The sequence below is a fragment of the Spinacia oleracea genome, chromosome 3 (genome assembly GCF_020520425.1).
Source record: "Spinacia oleracea cultivar Varoflay chromosome 3, BTI_SOV_V1, whole genome shotgun sequence".
Lineage (NCBI taxonomy): Eukaryota > Viridiplantae > Streptophyta > Magnoliopsida > Caryophyllales > Amaranthaceae > Spinacia > Spinacia oleracea.
Genome location: NC_079489.1, coordinates 14541277 through 14564309, shown reverse-complemented (window position 1 = coordinate 14564309; position 23033 = coordinate 14541277). Strand labels below are relative to the sequence as shown.

Here is a 23033-nt window from a genome sequence, read left to right as displayed (position 1 = left end):
GCCCGTTCATAGAACGGGCAGTTGTATAGTGGTTGTTCATATGTCTTTTGAAGTTTTAATTAGTGAGTACTTGTAGTTTTTGGTAATATATGAATTAAATAGAGGTGTAATTTGAAGGTTGGAAAAATATAAAAATTATATGTTGAATAAATATTGGATGTTAAAGGGGTGGAGTGGAAGAGACTAATGAGTATATTAGACTATTAAAACTTGATGTTGAATAAGGAAAATGGAGTGGAAGAGGCATTAGAAGTTGTAAATCATAGAAACAATAAAGAAAAATTGAAAAAAAAAATGATGGATGAAAGGAGAGATGCCACATAGCTTCTAACAATGAGATGCCACAGGGTTTCTAATAATTTATGGTGTTCCTTTTTAAATACTAGGTATAGATGAAAATATAAGAAGTACCAAATTAGCACTCCAAGAAACCACTTGACATGAACATGCATCCCAAAAAACTACTTCGCATGTTCATGTCAAGTGGCAAACGTGAAAATTCTAAATTGGAACATCATTCTGAAACGAATGGAGTATTTATTTTTGAAAATAAACAATTTAATCTTTATAAATTCCGGGAATATGCAGATTTGATGTTTGAGTTATTTATACTTTGTAGAAGCATAGTGTCAACTATTTTTTTTTTTTTTTTTTTGACGGGTAAGAATAGTGTCAACTTATTTCTATACTTTATAAGGAAATTTATGAGATATTTAGTATTAATGTAAAATGTGTAAGTTGCCTTTCCTCTCACCCGCATGAGAAGAAACCTTGTGAAGTTCCTTGTTGTTAGAAGACGACATGTGTTAGGTTATGATACATATGACATTACATAAATCATGCGGAAACAACCATTAAGCCAGGAATACATATTATTTACACATAATCATATAGCATAATTTAGATGCATACTCTTTGTTGCGTGCCTTCCCTAGCTGCGCCCGAACCGAACAAGAACAAGTCTTTAGGACTCCAAGTGTCGTCCCTCCGTAGATAGTCCACAGCACGTTCGGATCCGTCTTAAGATTGACCAACTAGAATCGCCCCTAAGGTACTATAAATTTTCGGCACTTTTGAGCAAGATGTGTGACTGAATTTTTCTCTCAAAAACTCACTTTGAATACTTGAAAACTCGTTATAAATTGTGAACCCAGGCCACATATTTATAGGGGTATGGAAAGAGAATTGGAATCCTATTAGGATACGAATTAATTAAATTAGAATTATAATAAAACTCTTATTTAATTAATTTATCAAATAGAATTAGGAATTTAATCATTAACCGAACTCTGCACGTTTTAGGGTTCGTATGCGAACACAAACACTTACGCGAGCATGACCCGCAAGCGTGCAGGCCATGCCCGCGCACAGCCCATACGGCCGCACGGCCCACGCGAGCTACAAGCCCACGCGAGCTGCAGCAATGCTCGCAGCCCACTGCTCGCAGCTGCGCGCGCTGCCACGGCCTGCTGGGCCTGGCCTTGCGCTGGGCCTGGCGTGGCCTTGGCTGTTCGTGTGGCGCGCTTGGCTTGCTGGGCGATGGCCTGGCTTCGTGCTGGGCCCTCATCCGGCAGGCCTCGTCCGATGCTTATTCGTACGATACGCTTCCGATTAAATTCCCGATTCCGGAATATTTTTCCGATACGAACAATATTTAATATTTTCGATTCCGGAATTAATTTCCGTTTCGAACAAATATTTAATATTTCCGTTTCCGGAATTATTTTCCGATTCCGATAATATTTCCGATTCTGACAATATTTCCGTTTCCGGCAATATTTCCGATCCTGGCAATATTTCCATTTTCGATAACATTTTCCGATACGTACCATGTTTCCGTTTCCGGCAACATCTACGACTTGGATAATATTTATATTTCCGATACGATCCATATTTCCGTTTCCGGCAATATCATCGTTTCCGGAGTATTCATTTCTTGCCTGTGACGATCTCAGTTCCCACTGAAACCAAGATCCGTCGATTCCGAATATCCATAGATGGAGTATCTAATGCCATTAAATACTTGATCCGTTTACGTATTATTTGTGTGACCCTACGGGTTCAGTCAAGAGTAAGCTGTGGATTAATATCATTAATTCCACTTGAACTGAAGCGGCCTCTAGCTAGGCATTCAACTCACTTGATCTCACTGAATTATTAACTTGTTAATTAATACTGAACCGCATTTATTAGACTTAACATAGAATGCATACTTGGACCAAGGGCATTATTTCCTTCAACATGTACATACACCCAACTTGAACTTGACTGTCAATGGTCATTTCAGAAACGATGGTCGAAGCTTCACTATGTTATACCAAGATGTTGCTCTAACATTATTTCAAAAGGAGGTTGGTCCAGAATCCTCACTTGGATTTCTAAGGTTAATATTGGTAGAACGGAGTAAGGGCAGATATGATTGATTTTTACATACGGATGAGGTTTGGAGAAGAAATTGTCTTAGAGATGGTATGGGTTGGTCTCTCTCTTCCACTTCAGGTTAAGGGACTTTTGGGACAAGTACCGCTGTTGCCGGAATGGCGCTGTCAGCCTCGCATGTTGAGGCACTTGCTTGTTCATATCATCATATGGAATGAATTGGACTCTCTCCCGTTCAATTTCCTCCATCTCCATATATACAGATTCTGCATTTTTTGTTACTAATTTGCAGCAAGGTGGTCACTCGGATGTTAGTCAAGCGTGGCTCTCCAATATTACGCACTAGGGCAAATCTTTTCACAAATGTATCATCTATAAAGTGGAAAGATTTTAAGAGCACCAAGCTCATCTGCGCACCAAGTTTGCGGTTGTGAATGGCATTGTTCCTTCTCTACACCCGATGGAACCCGATTAGTTTGCCTCTTTTTCTTTTAGGTTAAGTTTCTTGCTTTTGTTTTTGTTCTTTTATCCTATGTCAAAAAAAGAAAACAAAGAAAATACCGTATAAATAGAAAATATGAACGTGTGTTAGGAATTGTGTCCACCCTAAGCATGTCAAGTTATCCTTGACATAAGAAATAATCCGTATAACCTTTGTAAGATTGTGATTGGCATAAAGAAGTTAAATTCATACACGCATCGCTTGTTTGTATACGCAAACATGAACACCCAAGATAAATCCCTTAACAAAACAAAATTTCAGGCAGGTAATGTTCTTTCAGGACGTGACACGTTAATATAGTTCACTTGTATTCAATAAGAGGTTGAAATTTCAAACCTTGACCCCGCATATTGTTTTTTTTGCCAAGATCCGCTACGGGACACACGGGACAACCAATTACAAGTACTCAAAGTTTAATCTCTCCGGTTATGGGTGTGGACGTACATGCCATTACACATACTATTAGTTTTGATTCTCCAAGCATTTGTATAAGAAAAATACAACTCAATACATTTTTTGTTTGTTTGTGAAAAAAATACAAGGTAGTGAGAAAAATGTGAAAAAACTAAGACACCCTCCTCACAAGTGAAACAATATGATCGGAAAAGATGAGGTTAAAAGATGACCCTCGTTAGCCTCCCATTTGCTGCTATATTAATTTCTCTGTTTTTTTTTATGCAATTGAGGGGGTTACCCGTACAAACTAAATAATAAAACGAGGATAGGCCACGCCTATGATATCTTCCCGAAGGAGATTAGTGATTTGACTTGGTGGATCGTCAAAGTACACTACTCGTTCCTCCTGAAAGACACCAATATTTGCAAGACTATCCGCTACTCTATTTCCTTCACGATAACAATGAATGAGTTGAACTTCCCATCCCGGGGAGGTTATTAAGCTTCGGCAATTTTTCAACGGTAACACTCACCCCCTTGATGGTCTTCATCCTTCAAAACTTCAATGCAAGCTTGATTATCCATTTGTAAGATTAGCTTCTGTATGCCCAGATTTCTTGCTAGTTCAAGACCTATTAACGCTGCCATAAGTTCAGCTTTGTAAGCTGTACACGTCTAAAGTAGAAGGTAGATATCACGTATATTAATTTCTCTGTAATTATGTCGAATATTCCAATTATCAAACGTCTAAAATAGAAGATAGATATCACCTATAGACCATAAGCATTTAAATACAGTCGATAATTAGAAGATCAACTCCGTACGTAAGATCATGTAAAATTACACCCCGATACGGAGTACGCCGTTTAAAAATTGTACACTTCCTCTCCAATTGGCCACGGTCCGTTCCCACAAGGCAGGGCCACAAATTTCCCAATCAAGCAAATTGTAAGACACCCAAAACAAATGGGATTTCCATTCTAAGGCTATAACTAGAAATCATTCAACCATACCCCACATGACGCAATCATTCAACAAAATATTGCTGCGCTGGACATAATAATGACCTGCCACGTTAGCCATTTCAAATCTTCCTCCCCAGCATGTCAAAACGGTCTGACAACCACCAAATCACACCGTCCCACGTGGCCTGCCCGTTGCTTTCTCACCTTTCTGTTATTTTATTCTTTCCTTTTATTTCACCACATTAAATTATGGTATTAAATTATTAATTATTAATATTAATTATAGATTATAGATATTTGTTGCATTATGCCAAATTATTCTCAACCACCGCTCCAAAATCCAAAATCAAATTTCCGAATTTTTGCTTCGAAGTTTCTTTGCTTTCTTCGAATTTTCCCCCAATTCTAGGGTTTCCATACTTCTCTCTCCCTGCTGTATGTGAAGTATAAGCAAAGAATTTCAGTCGGTTTTAATTTTGTTGCAATTTGCTTTAAGTTCAACAATTTCGACAATATTAAGGTATGTTTTCTTTGAATTTCACAGTTTGTTTATTCAATTTATATTTTCGTAATGATTTTTTTGAATTTCTATTCGAATTTCATACTGCATAATTGTTGAATTTGATATTGAGCAACTATTGTTTTTGATTATACTAATAATTTTAAAATTACTGAAAATTAGTAAAATTATGCTTTAATAGCTACAGAATTTACGAAATTATGCTCAAATTAGTGTCAATTAAGTGACACAGATAGCTTGTTTACTCTGACACAAAGAATTTTTGACCAGAATTTTGCTATTTTATATTATGTGACAATTTTTTGGAGTGAGATATCATCATTTTGTGTTTAAGAAGTTGGCATTGCGAAATGTGAGCAAAAATTTTGATAAGAATGGCTTATACACTGTTTTAGGAATTAGAGGGTTGGCTGGTGGCTTAGTGTTGGTGTATCCGTGTCTAGATGAATGGAATTTCAGCAAAATGCTGGTTTGGACGATGACTTGACATAACCGAGCGTTGTATCTGGCAAAAAGTGTTTTTTGAGGTTGAAACTACTTCTAAATACATCAAGTATCTTAATTGTATCCATGATTGGGAAGAATTTGATGAGGTTTTTGATTCTTATATCTGAGTTATTCTGTTTGATTGATGTGTTTTTGTTGGAAAATATGTTTATATGAAGGATTGAATATAGAGTTTGGTTTGAATCCACAAAATGTTGTTTTAATTTAATCACAATAGCTCTGTTGTTATTTTCCCCTGACACATTTTTTTGTTGTTGCAGCACATTGCAATCGTCTGACTTGCTGGCACTAAACGGGTTTTTATGATGGCTTTATGACATTGAAATTATTCCGACTTTCTTATTCAGTATTCTGCTGCTAAACAATGGTAAAGCCTTTCTGATTTAGTGGTTTAAAATGGACATATCTGCTCTTTTGACCTCGGCTGGGATCAACATAGGCATCTGTTGTGTGCTTTTTTCATTATATTCCATATTGAGAAAACAACCAAGCAATAGAAATGTATACTTTGGACGTAAATTGGCACAAATTCGATCGAGAACTAGAGATCCTCACTGGTTTGAGAGATTTGTGCCTTCACCTAGTTGGATTATAAAGGCTTGGGAGACATCTGATGATGTGATTTTGGATGTTGGGGGATTGGATGCTGTTGTATTCATGAGGATGCTTGTATTCAGGTGACTAATCTTTTCATTCGAACTCATTTAAAGTTGTATAACATTTTATTCCTTCCTTCAGTATTTAATTGACATTTTATCCCTATTAGTTTGTTTAAAAATACTGAACGTTTTGACCTTTGTATAGTTCTTATTATTACTATTTTATGATTGGTAATATTAATGACATGAGTTTGGTCGGTCAAAAGTACACTTGTTAAAATAATAAGGAACGGTAGGGAGAGGGCTTTCTATAGCACAAGTCAATTTTCTGTTGTACAATTGGTTATACTGTATGCATGGTTTAACCAGGACTAATTTTGCACAATATGCTAGTGATGGTTGAGTTATAAACTAGAGGGAGCATGAGAGACAAATTTAGAAAGAGAAGTTTCAGTTGAATCGGAAAATGTGGCCATTCATGTCATTATCAATAACTTCTTAATTCTCCGTTTCAACATTACAATGTAATGTATGAAACAACAGAGAATTTATGTAATACAAACTATTTCTTGCGAGATTTATTTCAGATAGAGTACTACTACTAACCTCCTGAATCCATATGTTTCCAGTTTGGTATCAAGTGACTACATTATTCCTCGCGTTTATGTTATTGAGATTTATACTTGCATTTCCTAGTTTTTACAAACAACAAGGGTTAAAGATGTGAGTATTTTGTAACTAGAGAAGTAGGGGATTCTGAGGGGAGTAAGGAGGGGAATATCCTGTTGAAGAATTTTAAAGATTAAAAGACCTTATTGCTTCATCATTATTTTTTTGTTTACTTATTATGCAGTTGTCTTACTATACCAAAACTTGCCATCAATTCTGGTTTTTGTTTCCTGTTCATGTTCTTTTTTTTATCCCCGTCTTTGATTCTTTCACTTTCCTAATAAATGTTGAATACTCGTTTCTATTAATATCCCGTTTCTACAATCTTGATCCTGTTTAATTATTTGTTGTGCAGTATTAGAATTTTCTCCATTGCGGCTATTGTGTGCACTGCTATTGTGCTTCCATTGAATTACTACGGGCAAGAAATGGAGCACAAGTTTATCCCTGCTGAGTCGCTGGAAGTGTTTACCACTGAGAATGTTAAACCAGGTTCTAGATGGTACGGTTGCATCTTTCTTTTTTTGCCTATTTTTTGCTTTTGAATATTCTTTGCAGGGCTGCACTTACACAGTCCTAAGGGCTAAGTGTATGTATCCAATATTTCCTACAATATTAATTATTAGTTTAGGAACTTTTGACAAAGCACTTGTTGGTCGGGTTTCTTAATTTTAGTTGATGGTTAATGTTTGTAATTTAGCTTTTTAACACTTGGCCCTCAGGGCTACACATCATTTCCCATATATTGTTTCTATTGGGGGTTTCTTTTTCGTTTTGTTGGATTGGAGGTTATTGTTGATGTTAATATCTTGGAAGGAGCCGATGTTGAGGCCCCTCCTCTTACACAGTTTTGCGAGAAGATAATCCTCCCTTAGATTTTTGGTTTAATAATGGCAGAATTTATTTTTTATTTTTCCCTTAGACTTTTCAAACAAAAAGACATTTGGCATTTGGCGCTATTTGGCATTTAACCTGATTATTGTTACTGTCTTTCTTTTTCAGGCTTTGGGCTCATTGTCTTGCATTATATATCATTTCCTTCTCTGCTTGTATTCTTCTTTACTTTGTAAGTATGAATAACCTTTTGTATACTAATTACTGCATTTTCAAAATAATAGGTAATCACCACATACATGTATTTTGCCTTGGTCATTTAATGGGAATTTCTTATTAGAAGCAATTTTTATTTCCTTCAGGAAAATAAAAATATGACTAAGAGGCGGCTTGCATACATTAAAGGATCTTCTCAAGATTTAAGTCTATTTGCAGTACTTGTTCGCGGGATACCTTGGTCTGCAGAAGAGTCATATAGTACTTCATTGAAGAACTATTTCACCAAGTACCATGCGTCTTCTTATCTATCACACCAGATGGTGTATCATTGTGGAAAAATTGAGAAGCTGATGGTATGTTTGCTACCTTGCAGATTGTGGTTTTGTATTTTGACATACCAGTAATGTTATTTGGCAATATAGTCCTTTTCTTCCAATTTTTACATGCTTTAATTATGTGATCTTGGAGCTTGAATGCTTATTTGTGGCATTTTATGTATCTAGAAAATGATTCTTGCTTGAATTTTATTTTGTGGTAAGTGATCACTGTACAACCCTCCTATACTTTGTTTTGAAGTAGCTATTATTTCCTTTCCTTTTGTCTATATATTCATCTTCCATATTTCATTTGGAATTCCTTGTGTTCGTTGGAGGTGTGCAATTGACCATGAATCCGTGATAACATTTGTGTTGAGGATCTGTTGTTGGAGAAGTTGCATAGATTACCATGGATATCTTTACCCATTGGGGTACATGTTTGGAATATGATTTTGAGTTCAGTGGACCGAACATAGGCCTTTTGTTCTTTGATGGAAATTAAGAAGCTTCCAGTAGTAATTGTTTTCCTCTGCAGTCTGTCCAAGTTTATCAAGATGTCTTTAATCGTGTCCAATTATTTCAATTTCTGTATTTGAAGGACTATCCTTATTATATGCATGGATGACTGTGCAAGCTGTCTACCATCTCTAGACTTCAGTGATTACAGAGCACTCTTATTAGGAAACCAGCTCATAGAACATGTTGGTGTTCAGTGTGGACTGTGGAGGTTTAACAATTGGAACCTAATTGATATTATAATGACTTTGTAATTTCCTGTATTTGACCATTTCTTTGATTCTCGATGTGTTTGATTAATGAAGTTCTAGAAATAAGAAGGTAAAGAAGAACAGGTCAGTTGATGTAACAGTCTAACAGATTCTGCGGAGAAAGTTAAAAGGGGGAAAAAAGAATAGACAAATTGCCCATTCAATAATGTATTCTAATTTTTAAACCTGCTGTCCTGACCAGTCTGTTCCATTTTACTGTGTTGTTTCTCGACAAAATTATAAAGTCTTTTCGAGTTCAGATAGGTTGGTTCTACTGTAACTTTTGAAGCTTTTATTTTATTTGAAAGTGGTGAAAGCAAGTTTTGTTTATCATATTTAACTTTGTCACTTGCTAGTTGTCCATGCAATTTCCTATGGAAATGTAACCCTTGTTTTTTTGTTGGTGGTTCAGAAAAATGTCAGGGAGATGTACGATGTTCTCTATCATGAAAGCATTCCTTCATGTCACTCATGTGTTCTCCCGGGAGGAAGACGTCCAAATGTATTCAATGTTCTTGTAAATGAGCCAGAAATTATCGAGAAAGGGAAAATTGATTTGCAGGACTTGCGTGATAGAGGGAAGGTTAGAAACGATGACGTCGCCTGTTATGAAGCTTATGCAATATTGCTACTTGTTTAGGATCAGAAGTCTTTGTGTCTGTTTTCTGTTGTTTTCTGTTATATTCCTGCCCACTTTCCATTTACCACTCATTATTGCTTACGGTTTTATCAAGACTTGCGTGATAGAGGAGGGTTAGAAATGATAACATCACCTTGGTCTTATTCTTATTAACTTTTAATCTATTCCATAAGGGAACACCTGAGGCCTTTGGCTTGAAATACGTATCATACCCTTACTAACATGTTAAAATTCTGTAAATGAAAATTAAGTTAATTCATCTATTCTAGAAAAGTATCATTTCAAACCAAAAATATAGAACCTTTGCATTTATCTAAAGAACTACATATTTCGTATGACCTTTGTTTTATAAACTAAAATACTGATATAAAATTTCACACACGCATCGCGTGCATAGCCACTAGTATTGATATAAGCAGACTCTTATCTGGGGGTTGGGGTGGGGGTGGGAAGTATCCTGGAGTGATGAAAAGGAAGGCTTTAATGTTGGTCTCTTTTTGATTAAATACAAAATATTATTAATTAATTCTGGTACGTGTACCATTGTTGAGGTGCAGAGCTGACACATCTACGTGGGCTGGGTAGAGTCGTAGAGGTACTTTCATTTCATCAGATGTCGATTTGAGATATTGTGTACGTAAAGTTAGTTCGACGTTATCATGGAGTTAGGTAGGTAGGATACAAAGGGATATTGGGTGTTGATATGGTTGTTTATGGGGTGTAACATTATAACCTCAACCCTGTCCCAGCAGCCTAGGCCAATTGGCCTCGGTTCTAGTGTTGCACCCCAGCTAACAAATAGGGAAAGCAGAAGCTTTCTCCTGACGGAGCAAAGTTCCTTGGTGAAAAATTATGGTGGTATTAGATGAGTATAGGATCTCTTTTGACAATACTAATGAAATAACATGTAATAAATGATATAGTATCAGTTGATTGTGACCACTGTCCTCATCGGCACCATAGCAAGAATGTCACTTTATTCTCATAGTAAGGCTCAAGATTAAGTCACTTATCCATCGTATTTCTTCCACAACCAGGACAATTTATTGTTTACACTCTTATCTGGAGGGAATAATGGCTATTGTCCTGGTCAAAATATTGACCACATCAATAGAAAAGAAACATAAATCAACTTGAAGTTGTGGAAAATCTTTTATGGTTTTGAGATGTAATGTAAGTAATGGAAAATCGGACAAAGAAAGTAATTGCCTGGTTGTAAGAAACCTTATGCAAAATCTACTCATCCTGATGCAGGATGAACACAGAAACTATGCTTGTCCTAATTGCATAATACTTCTGTTTTTGGAGATGAAAGAAGAGCTCAGTCTTCTTATAGGTCTTTAAAAACATTGTTCTTTAATATATCTCAGTCTATATGAATCCTAGCAGCTAAGTGTTTCACATGGGTTGTCACTCTGTCCTACATAACAACCTCCAAAAGGATTCTTTTGGACCTGAACTTGAGATTGTTGTAGCAATCTCTGTTAGATAATATAAACAGCTGTGGATTTATTTTCTTGAATTGAGCATGATTTTTCTAGCAGCCTGCAAAGAATAACAGGATTAGCAACTCACTTCACAATGTGTTAAGTCTTATTTGGGGGTTCCTCTTTTTGTTTCTTCATGACTCGAGCCTGGGAAAATAGTTCAGGCGCAAACTCATAAAATTGAAGATACCAAATGAGCCTTCTAATTGTTGGTGGTGGGGATTTGGGAGGAATATGGTGTATGTTTGCCAATTTAGGTGATATATTCTTGGGTGACATTGCAACACAAACAGTGAAATGAAGCACGGCTTACTTATTGGGGATTCAATGGAGTTGGTTTTGTATAAGCATTTCGGAAGTATGTCCAAGTTATATCATGGGCTGGATGCCTGAACGAGTGAAAATAAAAGGCAGCATCAGCTCTAACTAATTAACAAAGGGCTGTGTTTATTAGCTGATATCTGAAGCTTGTGTTAAATGTTAAAAGCTTTATTGGAATTCGCTTGCTTAAATTCCAGTCTATGCACGCGATGCTTGTGTGATATTTTATACATATGAACATTATTTTGAACTACGAATTTATATTATTCTGAACTAGCACGGGATATTTTATATAGTAGAACTACGAAGAGCTTTTTTAAGATAACCCTGAGGATTTGCAAAATACTCTAAATAACACTGTGCTTTTTGGAATGCTTGAGATATCCTTGAGGTTGCAGTTGGTTCCATCATATTCCTTCAACTTCCTAGCAATGTATTATTTTTTTGATTTATTAGCAGTTTCTGGTGAAGAACATGATTCATCATTTTTAAATGCAATTCTTGGATCAATTATATATGTTGAGCTTCCTTCACTTTTTTAATAGTTACAGTACGTGTTACTTTTGTTAAATTGATTTCTTTTTACAGTTTTAGCTGCTTTCTATTTCAGGAGTGTCCAGCAGCTTTTGTGTTCTTTAGAACCCGCTATGCAGCTGCTTGTGCTGCAAAGGCTCTTCAATCATCAAACCCCATGCTATGGGTCACACATCTTGCTCCACAGCCACGTGATGTATATTGGCCAAACCTAGCTATTCCATATAGACAATTATGGTTACGAAGGACAGCAACTCTTATGGCTACTGCGGCTTTCCTGGTTTTCTTCATTGCTCCAGTTACTCTTGTACAAAGTTTGGCTAATTTAACACAGCTACAGCAGGCATTTCCTTTCTTGAAAGGATTGCTAAAGAAGTAAGTGACGTGAAGCTATAAAAAGAATTAGAGACACTCAAATCAGCTGCTGTCTATTTTATCTCCTTCTTTAATTTCTTTTTTTCTTAATTTTGTTTTTATTTAATTGCGAAACCGGTTTCCGTTATCATCCATCTTCATACTATATCGTTCTTCTAGTGGTGCCCTTTTGTCCAACAAAGGACATTTGATCTCAAGCCTGCATTGGTTGAGCAAATAGTTTTCAAAAGTTAATCTATCACAGATTCACAGTGCACCATTTTATACTAATTATTTCATTTTTTTGTTTTCGTTCCTTCAGGAGGTATGTTAGCCAGCTGGTTACAGGATACCTACCCAGCGTCATACTGGTATTGTTTTTCTACACTGTCCCTCCATTGATGATACTCTTTTCAACAATTGAGGGCTCAATCTCTCGAAGTGGGAGGAAAAGGGGTGCCTGCTGCAAAGTCTTGTTTTTCACCATCTGGAATGTGTTCTTTGTTAACATTGCATCTGGAACTGTAATTAAAACAATAAAGGTATTTTCCCAGCCGAAAAACATACCTCAACAACTAGCAACTGGAGCGGTGCCTGCAGCGGTAAGAGTCTTTGTTGTTTTTGTTTATAGTTCTTGTTTGTTGATTCTCCCTTGTATCCACTTTGTCCTTGGCATTGTATTCTTCTTACTTCTTAGTATCCCTTGTATCCCATAATGTAGCACAGTAGCAGTCCTCAGTAAAGAAAAAGCGAACAAAACATAAGAGAGCCTTTGAAAGAGGTTATTGTAAGTACAAATGCTTAGTTTGAGGTTGTGGCATAAGTTGTGTGTTTAGAGAGAATTGTGATAAGGTAGTGTTAACCTTTTTTTTTTCTTTGGTTGGCTGAGTGAGGTGGGGTGGGGTTGTGAAAAAGTCAGGTTGTGCCAATAAGCTTCCCATTTTCAGGCCAAGACATCTTGTTGTGCTTCGAATAATAATTTTAGACTGCTATTAGGTGTTATTTTTTGAGTAAACAATCTGCTAGCCAATTCTGGGTTGCTAGACGTGGGTGTGATTTCCCTGAAGGATGCAAGTAACTTGCAGGTTCAGAATATGGTTGGTTGACGACGACCGAAGGTTGCAGTTGCAATCTGCAGTAAAATAGCTGAGTAATTTTATCCCTCCACACAACTCGTTTTGCAGGATTAATTTTGGTGATTGGTTTTTGTTACAGTAGAGCAGTCCGAGGGACATTGGTTTTCAGATTATGTTTTCTTCTTTTTCTTTGTGTGTATGTATGTGTGTTTGTGTGCGCAAAGAGGAGGATTAATTATGAGGGTCGTGGATTGAAGATATGTTTCCTTTATGGGGTTTGATCTTTCCTTAGAACTTAGGTTTCTTTTGTGAGGGGTGACTTCTTTTGTTTTCTGGTTGAACTCTTCTCCTCTCTTTTCAATTTCTTATGTTGCAGGAAAAATCTTAATTTGAGGTGTATGACACAAATTTGAGGGAAATACGAAGCTACAGTTTGAGTGTTTGTTAATACATGTATAAGGTTGTTCATCGAGGCCTGGTTGTCGTGGTTTACCTTGTGAAATTAGGCGCAAATTTAACACGACTTCCTAGAATTGCTTTAGCAATACCCTCATGCACAGGGTTCTATGTCATACAGGGTAGTTATCATACAGGGTAGTTGTAAGTTGGATATCACGGGCATACATATTCTGAATTATTTTTTGAAGTTCCTTAACACATTGAATGTTTATGTAACCGATCTTTTTTTATGTTTCATAAAAAGAAAAGGGTTGTTGTGGATGATTTCGCAAGAGTTTTTCTTATTTGTTTTAGAAAAATTCTCTCATTGGAAACCTGAAGACTGTGGGTTCAACTGCATATATCCTGCATACCTTCCTAGAGTGGCTTTGGTTGGACCCTTGTGCACAGGGTTCTATAGTGTAGCTGCTACTATCTACTTTGTATCAATTGCTATGAGTTGCATATGATGGGCATCCACATTTTCAAACGTTTATGAAGTGCCTTGAATAAGTCCTGTCAGCATGCATGGTCTGCAAATGAAACTGTTTTTTTGCGTCTCACACTGTTCTAAAGTTTGTTTTAGATGATGTTGCAAGGGATTGTCTTACTTAATTTAGTGGATAAATATTTGCAGGTCAAATTCTTTATGGCTTATGTCTTGACATCAGGTTGGACCAGTTTGGCATGCGAAGTTGTGCAACTCTATCCACTTCTCTGTAACTTTATCTATAAGTTCATTCTGAGAAAGGATCATGGCCCATTTGACGGAGAGTACACCTTTCCATATCACTCTGAAGTCCCTAGAGTCCTCTTATTTGGACTTCTTGGTTTGACTTTTGCAATCTTGGCACCTTTGATTCTTCCCCTGCTGCTGGTTTATTTCTGTCTTGCTTACCTCGTGTACCGTAATCAGGTATGGCTTTTCCCCCCCTTAAAGTCACATTGGTTTTGCCTTCTTTTAGTGTTATGTTTAAGGTTTTCCATGGGAAAAGATATATTTCCTTAATCCTTATTGTTATTGCTGTAAATCCTGTTTCTTTCATTTGCATAGGAACTGGTTGATCAGTTCATAGAAAAGCAAGTGATATAGATAAACCTTTTGTTCATCATAATTCATGACGTGGGAACGATTAAATTTGTTATATTATGTACCCGATTGGACTATTGGAGTATTGGAAGTACATGTAAATGAGAAAGAAGAAAAATTAGAGGAAATTGGGTAACCTGAAGCAATTAGTAAATCAAACAGTGTTTACCGGATCAGTCCTTCGTCTGGCTGAACGAGTGGCGGTTCTAGGAATTGAGAAATGGGGGTGTGATTGTGTGAATACAAGTTCCAATATACCATAAAAAGGTCGAATTGTCCTAAAATAGGGTTCAATTAACATTTTGGTCCGCATAATTAGATCAAGATCATTCACTTCATTTACAATGTTATTATTTGTGTCTCTCTGACAACTATGTCCAATTGTCCAACTAGACTATGTAATGGACTCATTAATTAGGTTAATTTATCAATATTAAGTACTTATATTAATTGTATTGAAAAAAATATAATTAAACAATTACACTTTTTATAAAACGATTCACAATTTTTAAAGTTATTAGTTATACTTTTTTCAAATATTAATGGTAAATGTCGTGTGTTGGAAAATAGTGAGACAACTAAAATATTTAAGGGAGTATTAATTTAATACGAAGTATTCCGTATGTAATAGTGGATGTAAAATATATTCAAACTGAAAGATATTAAGAATCATTAGAATGGAAAACCTAGATATGACATACAACCAATTTTAGCTCAAGTTTCAAATACTACTGTTATTTATCTATTGGGTGTCAAAACTTAAAGTAAGCTAAAGAGCTAAAAAAGGGAAAAGGCTAAAAGAGCTAAAACAGAAAGGGTTGGAACCTCCTGAGTCCTGACTCACCACTGAAAGAACTTAGCAAAGACTGAAATCGCGCTACCAACTGAGACACATGCATCATGTCATGAAAAAACTGACATTAAACGTATAACTGCATGTTTTCTACGATGTTTTTCTTATAGAACTGTTTTTTTTTTGGGTCCGGGGAAATGGGGATGCAACTGTACCCCTTGTACCCCCTGGATCCGCCCCTGGGCTGAACTACGGAGTGCTACAAGCTAAGAAAAATGAAACACACTCCACAAGTTTCTTATTAGTTTTCTCTCACTCCCCTCTCGTATATAAAAAAGTCCTGCTTTCTTTTCCTCCCTGTATACTCTACTGTTGTACTTTTCAACTTATTCCCAAGCTACCTCATAACAGAATTATATTGTGCTTTCTGTACTGTCCCTCCTCATTAGGTTAATTCATTTTTTATTCCCCGTACTAGTGAGCATAGCTATCTAGTATAGAATTAAATACAAGAACTAGGATCATTTTTGAATTAACAGTGTCTCTCTGTCGTGCTTGTTAAATGCCAAAACTAAATTGAATTTGTGATTGGATGGCTTTATATTTTGGTTTACTCTCTGACCCTGACGGATGCATGGGATTTTGCAAGAAGGGAGTTTAGATGTCAGAGTAGCAGTGATAGAAAGTTTAGATACAGGGATATATGATTTTGCGTGTGGAGTGCTCAACTCCTTCAAGTTGAGCCCACCTGATAGATTTCCCGTGAAACTTTATAATAAAGTGTTATGGCCTAGCACAACTGGAGATATATCAATGGAAGAATTGAAGAAAGAAGATGAAAAATGTGATTAATATTCTGTAAAACAGAATAATGGAGTGATACTTACAAGCTTTCCAGTGGCTTGTTTTACTCCCAAAACTAAGATAATCACTTATTCTGGATGCCTTCCGCTTTGCCTACTCTCCTTGATTTATAGCACTTTCTGATTCTCACTTCCCTCTAACTATTTTCCTTCTCAAACTACTCCGAACAGACTAGTTATGTAAAACCTACTACCCGTTCGTAAGATGTATGCATGCTTTATTTAGTTCTTAAGCCATAGCCACCTGATTAATCCAGAGGACTTCTGAAACTCTCGAGAAGCAGCTTATCAAGATTAAAATTAAAATACCACTTTGATTGAAGAGAACAAAGACAAGGTTACCTCAAGTATATATTTGATTAACTACACTGAAACTGCATTTGCTTTTTTGAATCTGAAATTAACGAGTGAAATACGCCTTACTCCTAGACAAACTAGGAGAGAAGTGTAGGATATTGAATGCGGTGATGAACCTTTATTGTCAATACTATTAGAAAATGAAACCTATCCTTTTCAAGAATGTGAAGGCACAAACGTATAGGGAAGAGGAAGCTAACCTCGATTTGCTGCAGTTGCTTCCAACAATTAAGGTGAGGTGAACCCAGAAGATTATAAACTTAAAATGCTATGGTCTTGTTGAATGAGAAGAGTGTTGCTCCTCTTAATTAGAAGTATTACCAAGGTAGCATTTCTCCATTTTTCTCCTACCACAACATCGAACCCCTGGCCTTGGTAAACCTTTGGAAAGGTACAGGAAGACCTGCTTAGTTAGGAATTATCGTCAAATTCTCTGTAAAGGCAAATAATTCCGACTTCTCTGCCCATTTTATTTATAAATTCAAAAGAAGGCTCCTGCAGAAGCTTGTTTCTGTACCTTGGCTAATGTTATGATAAAGAAGAAGTGAAGAACCCACTTGTTGGAAGATTCTCTTAGAAGATGGAATATCTGCTGAAGGAGTAGGTGCAACCTTTGCGAGTAAGAGGAGAAAACAATAGGTTAAGTTGAGCTTGATCTATTTGGGTGCCTGTGTTTATTGTTACTCCCATAGAATGTCCATCTATAGATTTTTGATTGATAATACTGTCCATCTTCTGTCGTATTAATATTTCTTTTTGTTTTAAAAATTAAACATCTTTTCCTCTTCTTTTTCATCCTTCAATACCTAATTGCTGCATACAACTTTCTACTTTGCACCCAAATTTGGAAATTGTGATAAGTGAAGTCAAATGATCATATATGTTTTCTGTTTAAATCTTTTGAAAATCTTGTCTAACCAAGTGCATAATTAGAAATCAGTAAATTGAAAGTTAGCTAGCGAACAATAAGTTTAGGAATTCATTTTACAAAAGGGCATTCTTTTGGGTTAGAGACTATGGAGTTTGTGGTTTGTCTTATGACTTATCCTTTGAACATGATCGTATATGCATCCAAACGACTTATTTGCACTGATGTATCCTGTTGTACATTCACTTTTCAGATTCTCAATGTTTATATCACGGATTATGACAGTGGTGGTAAATATTGGCCAATTGTCCAAAACTCAGCGATATTCTCTCTGGTTGTGGCACAAGTTATAGCTATAGGAGTCTTTGTGCTAAAAAAGTCGACAGTTTGCTTCGGATTCACCATTCCATTGGTTATATGTACGCTGCTATTCAATGAGTACTGTAGGCGCAGATTTCTCCCTGTATTCAAAACCTTTGCTTCTGAGGTAAGATACTAGATAGTCAATGTTTGTGGTGCACTTTCTTCACCCCTTCACTATAATCACAAGAAGAATACTAGGAGAAATATATTTGATGGATCGCATGTTTGTAGATTCTTATTGATTTGGATCAGCAAGATGAGCAAAATGGGAGGATGGAGGCAATATATGAACAGCTTAAATCTGCCTATTGTCAGTTTGAATGGCTTGCGTTCGGTAGCTCCAAAATAAAACAACAGTACATTTGTGCTGGTGAAGAGACCATAAAGCACACTCAAGAACTTAAGCCAGGTCTGTCCTGTTATCCTTTTTTTTTTTGACCTTGAGATTTTTTATTCTACTTGCATCAAGTCAAGTCTACTTCGTATGTTACAGTAGAGATACAATATTTTTACACGGATTTTATGTCATATTTTGTTTTTGCAGAAATTAAATTTAGTGAAGAAATTACACCAGATGAATCCGTAGAAATATCTCCACCTGCAAATCACAAAGAGGAAGTGGAATTAATTATAGTAGATACTACACCATAGGGTATATGATAGTTTTACATTCTTTCTATTGCCGCTCTCATTTTTGATCTTCTGGAAGTGTATAGAATATAGAAAATGATCAATTTTTTGCTTGAATCAAGTCTTGGAAGAGAAAGTTGATTCGCAAAATATTAGTATAGGATTGTACAGGAAATGTGACAATATATATATAGTGTTCTCTGTTTGTATTGTTCGAAAATACATACAAAACCGAGCATTCCTCAAAGATATTAAGGGTGCATTTTTCTTCTTTATGTTGAATTACTAGTAGTTTTTATTCTTGGTATTTTGTTTGTGTGCGAATGAGCCACAAAGGCAATACATAGTACAAATAGGAGAGGATGGAATTGAACCAGAGACTTGTTGTACACAGGCCCGTGTGAAAATTTGTATAGCTTTGCGGGCGAGAGTGAGAAAACTGCACTGCTAGTCTGCTAGTACTGGCATCAAAATTAAATTAAATTAAATTTTGGCAAATTTGCCAAAAAGACCTTTGATAACCCAAAATTTGCAAGAAATGACCTTTACCTTAATGTAATTTTTTTATTGTGAAGACAAACCGTAATGTAAATTTTTTTGTGAAGACACACCTTAATATAATTTTTTTTTACGAAAGAAAATAAATGATAGTTTTCGGCATTGACTAGTCTTTCCGCATTGACTTGCACGTTAAGTTTGTTAACCTTACCCCATTTGCTGCTGTTGCTGCTGCTGTTGTTTTCTGCCCCTATGGTCTGATCTCTCATCGTCCACAAACACTCGATTCGCAAACTCCCCATCATCGCCCCTACGTACTCGGGTGTAAACGAGCCGAGCCGAGCCGAGCTTTACCCTGTTCATGTTCATGTTCATTTAACTTATGCGAGCTCGAGCCCGAGCCCGAGCTTTTAACCGAGCTCAAAAATTTGTTCAAGCTCGGTTCGTTTAAAAGATTTTGTGTTCTTGAACGGCTCATTTGTTAATCGAGCCGAGTTTATAAACGAGCTTTCTTAAACGAGCTTTAGAGTATAACCACTTGAAAATCTAACAAATTATCATTATATCTAATAATAAAGATTAAAGTATACATTTCTTTATTTGATAAACAAACTAATAATTTAGAAAGAGTCAAAGAGCACTAATTTAGCAATTAAAATTTTATTTCAAATATTTTTATCCTATTATAGATTCCAAAAGTCAAAAACATGATTTTTATTTATATTTGAAAAACGTATATATGGTAAAATATGATACATAACATAACTAGACGAACTTGTTCACGAACATAAATGAACGAGTTGTTCATGAACTTAAATGAACGAGCATACCTATGTTCATGTTCAAGCTCGTTTATTAAGCGAGCTTCAAAAGTTGTTCAAGCTCGGCTCATTTAATAAATGAACGAACATGAACGAGCTTTAAACGAGCCCGAGCCCGAGTAGTTTATTGACCGGCTCGGCTCATTTACACCCCTACGTACTCCCCGTCCTCTTACTGCAGGAATCCCAAACATTTCCTTTTCCCAACCTTATTATTATTACCCTCTCCTCCATAACCAATCATTTCCATCTTCAAATTACTACTACTCGCATCAATATTGCCATCATTATTATCATTATTCAACCCCAAATTCATTAGGAAGCTGGTATTTGAGCGTAAAAGGGTGGCTGCTGAAGACGGTTTTGGAGAGGCGGGTGGTGAGTTCAGGAGGGTGGAGGTACAGTCGACAACCACCATACGAGTGTCACCTCCGACATAACAGAGAGACTTGTCGTGTGGGCGAAGGACTACGTGGCAGAGACTAAGGCACATGTGCAAGTCAGTGTCGGAAACACGAAAACACTAAGTCATTTCCGAAAACTACCATTTGTTTGTCATATAAAAGGTCATTTCTTGTAAAATTTGAGTTATAAAAGGTTCTTTTTTGGCAAATTTGGCTTAAATTTATGAAGTGGAATTTGAATATCTCTTTGGTGAAACTCTTCAAAGTAGCTCTGATCTTGTACTACTCGTAGATGTTTTTTTTTTCTGAATTCAAATCCAAAAGAACCCCTTCTCTTCCTTCTTCGAAACGGCTTCTTCTCTTCAAATTAAGGTGTTGTTTATTTTTAATTTTGTTTCTGTGCATGCAATTGTCTGTAATTTTGTTTCATGAACCTATTTTCTGGTTTTAATATGAGATGGTTATGTGCATATAATTTATATTTCCACTCAAAAAGAAGGGGTGTGGTTTACTCATTCAGTGTGTTATTGTTTTTGTTACTCAAACTCGGGGTGCTCCTGTCCGACACAAATACGTGCTCAAATGTTCAACTTGTCTATGTTTTTAAAATTTAGTGTTCATACTCAGTGATGGAGCAACTCTTGGAACCGTACATTTGCTCTCCCTCCCCAAAAACTAAAGAGGAACAACATTGTTCACTAGGGAAACAAACATACTACGTACTAACCAAATGTGCTCTTAATTGTATCCCAAATTCTTATATGAGACTGTTCTCACCATCAACTGATGGTGAGACCAGTTCACACTTGCGAATTTAGGTATGTTACTTCTATAGTTTAGACATGTTACTTTTTTTTTTTTATTATAATTTTAGAGGAGGTACTTTTTTTAGTTTAGGTATGTTACTTCTATAGTTTATACATGTTACTTTTTTATACGGAGTAGTTTTAAGGGTGATACCTTTTTAGTTTAGGTATGTTACTTCTATAGTTTAGACATGTTACTTTTTTTTATAATTTTAGAGGAAGTACTTTTTTTAGTTTAGGTATGTTACTTCTATAGTTTATACACGTTACTTTTTTTATACGGAGTAGTTTTAGGGGAGATACCTTCTTAATTTAGGTATGTTACTTCTATAGTTTAGACATGTTACTTTTTTTTTAATAATTTTAGAGGAGGTATTTTTTTTAGTTTAGGTATGTTACTTCTATAGTTTAGACATGTTACTTTTTGTTATAATTTTAGATGAGGTACTTTTTTAGTTTAGGTATGTTACTTCTATAGTTTAGACATGTTACTTTTTTTTTATACGGAATAGTTTTAGGGGAGGTACATTTTTAGTTTAGGTATGTTACTTCTATAGTTTAGACATGTTACTTCTTTTTTTAAAAATTTTAGAGGAGATACTTTTTTAGTTTAGGAATGTTACTTCTATAGTTTAGATCTGTTACTTTTTTTTTTATAGTTTTAGGGGAGGTACGCTATTGGTATCGCGCTCGTCACACCATCAAGTTGATGGTGTGACTGGTCTCACAGGAGACGCGCTGTAATTGTATACGGAATGAACTGATAAAATATTTAATTTGTAGATTGGGTACTTATGCCCCTTTACAAAAGATGATTAATTGGAGACTTTGGATCTTATTCCCGGATATAGGAGAATATATTTATATATCCATTAAGGGTACAATACCTCGTAATTAAGATTGTTCAATAGCCCGTAATGGCCGGGATTTAATTTGAAAACCATTTTTTTTCTTTCAAAATCATATCATTACGTCATTGTAAGATAGATAGTCATTTTGGAATTTCTCATGTCCTTAATGTTGTTAGGTAAAAAAAAAGGAGTGCTTTCGGTTTCTGTATACCGGGGAAATGATTGGGGGCAATAAGTGAATATGTTGCTACTATAAGGATTAGGAGAAGGGGTTGTGTGATGATAAAAGTCGTAGTACATATAGGTGTCACGTAAGTTATGCGTCATCAGATTATTTTTACTATCAATGTAATATTTTTACTAAGAAAATATGTAACTAAGGTAATCGATATGAAAAAGGAAACAAATTAGAATATTAAGATTTTCCTACCTTTTTTTTGAAACATGTATAATAGGGTATATAAGTTAAATATTTTAGTTTTCAATTTAAATCATGACACATAAGCATGCCATGTCATCATTGTGACACGGCTTAAAGGTCGCATGTTGCGACCTTTATCATTTTCGAAATTTATTTGGGTCAAACGACATTTTCACATATGCGTTGATCTCATTCATGGATGCTCATACGACTGGCCGGATTCAACAACATTTTGGTACAACTTTGGAGAGGTTATGTAATGGAGAAATTTATTGGAGTATGATCTCCTATATGGAAGAACGTTATAAGGCATGAAACAACAGAATGGTTTGTGATATCAATCCCTTCCTAGTCCGAATGATAGATTTTTCCCCCAGACTCACAAAGTTCCAACAATATATATTCAGGTGAGCTCAACGCTTTGCTATAGATTATAACTACTTGGATGTCAAGATACAACGTGCTAATATAGAGGTTGTTGAAGGAAAAGTAGGTTCTCCGTATTTCCTAATATATTCGGAAGAGAGAAGTACAGAATGAAGGATCCTATCTCTATTAAACAAAGGAGAGTTAAAAATCCTACTGAAGCAAGAGCACCTGGATTTTTTACGTAGCTCAATGTAGCTCAATATCTCAATCAGTTCTTGTCCAAAACTAAAGTTCCTCCCATAATATTGCATATGAGAATTGAAATACTACAATAGTGGCGTTAATGATGACAAGAAGGGACCTTAAAGAGGGCAT

At 35.8% G+C, this 23033-nt stretch overlaps 1 protein-coding gene across 1 annotated transcript; it reads left to right on the top strand.

Moving 5' to 3' along the window:
* The first annotated feature begins 4535 nt into the window (after positions 1-4535).
* Positions 4536-18786, top strand: LOC110798326 (CSC1-like protein RXW8). The gene is made up of 12 exons (XM_022003502.2): positions 4536-4762; positions 5530-5946; positions 6893-7039; positions 7540-7603; positions 7734-7943; positions 9087-9257; positions 11733-12031; positions 12333-12612; positions 14162-14440; positions 17749-17982; positions 18090-18267; positions 18403-18786. Exons 2-12 carry the CDS (start codon positions 5666-5668, stop codon positions 18507-18509), a joined length of 2250 nt encoding a protein of 749 aa, XP_021859194.1. The 5' UTR covers positions 4536-4762; positions 5530-5665; the 3' UTR covers positions 18510-18786.
* Positions 18787-23033: the final 4247 nt, after the last annotated feature.

What these genes read in the sequence shown, in the direction of transcription:
- LOC110798326 (XM_022003502.2), top strand. Translation starts at nt 5,666, where the DNA reads ATGGACATATCTGCTCTTTTGACCTCGGCTGGGATCAACATAGGCATC. An exon ending in TCAAAACCTTTGCTTCTGAG is followed by an intron (nt 17,983 to 18,089) that starts GTAAGATACTAG and finishes GCATGTTTGTAG; the next exon opens with ATTCTTATTGATTTGGATCA. An exon ending in CACTCAAGAACTTAAGCCAG is followed by an intron (nt 18,268 to 18,402) that starts GTCTGTCCTGTT and finishes TTGTTTTTGCAG; the next exon opens with AAATTAAATTTAGTGAAGAA.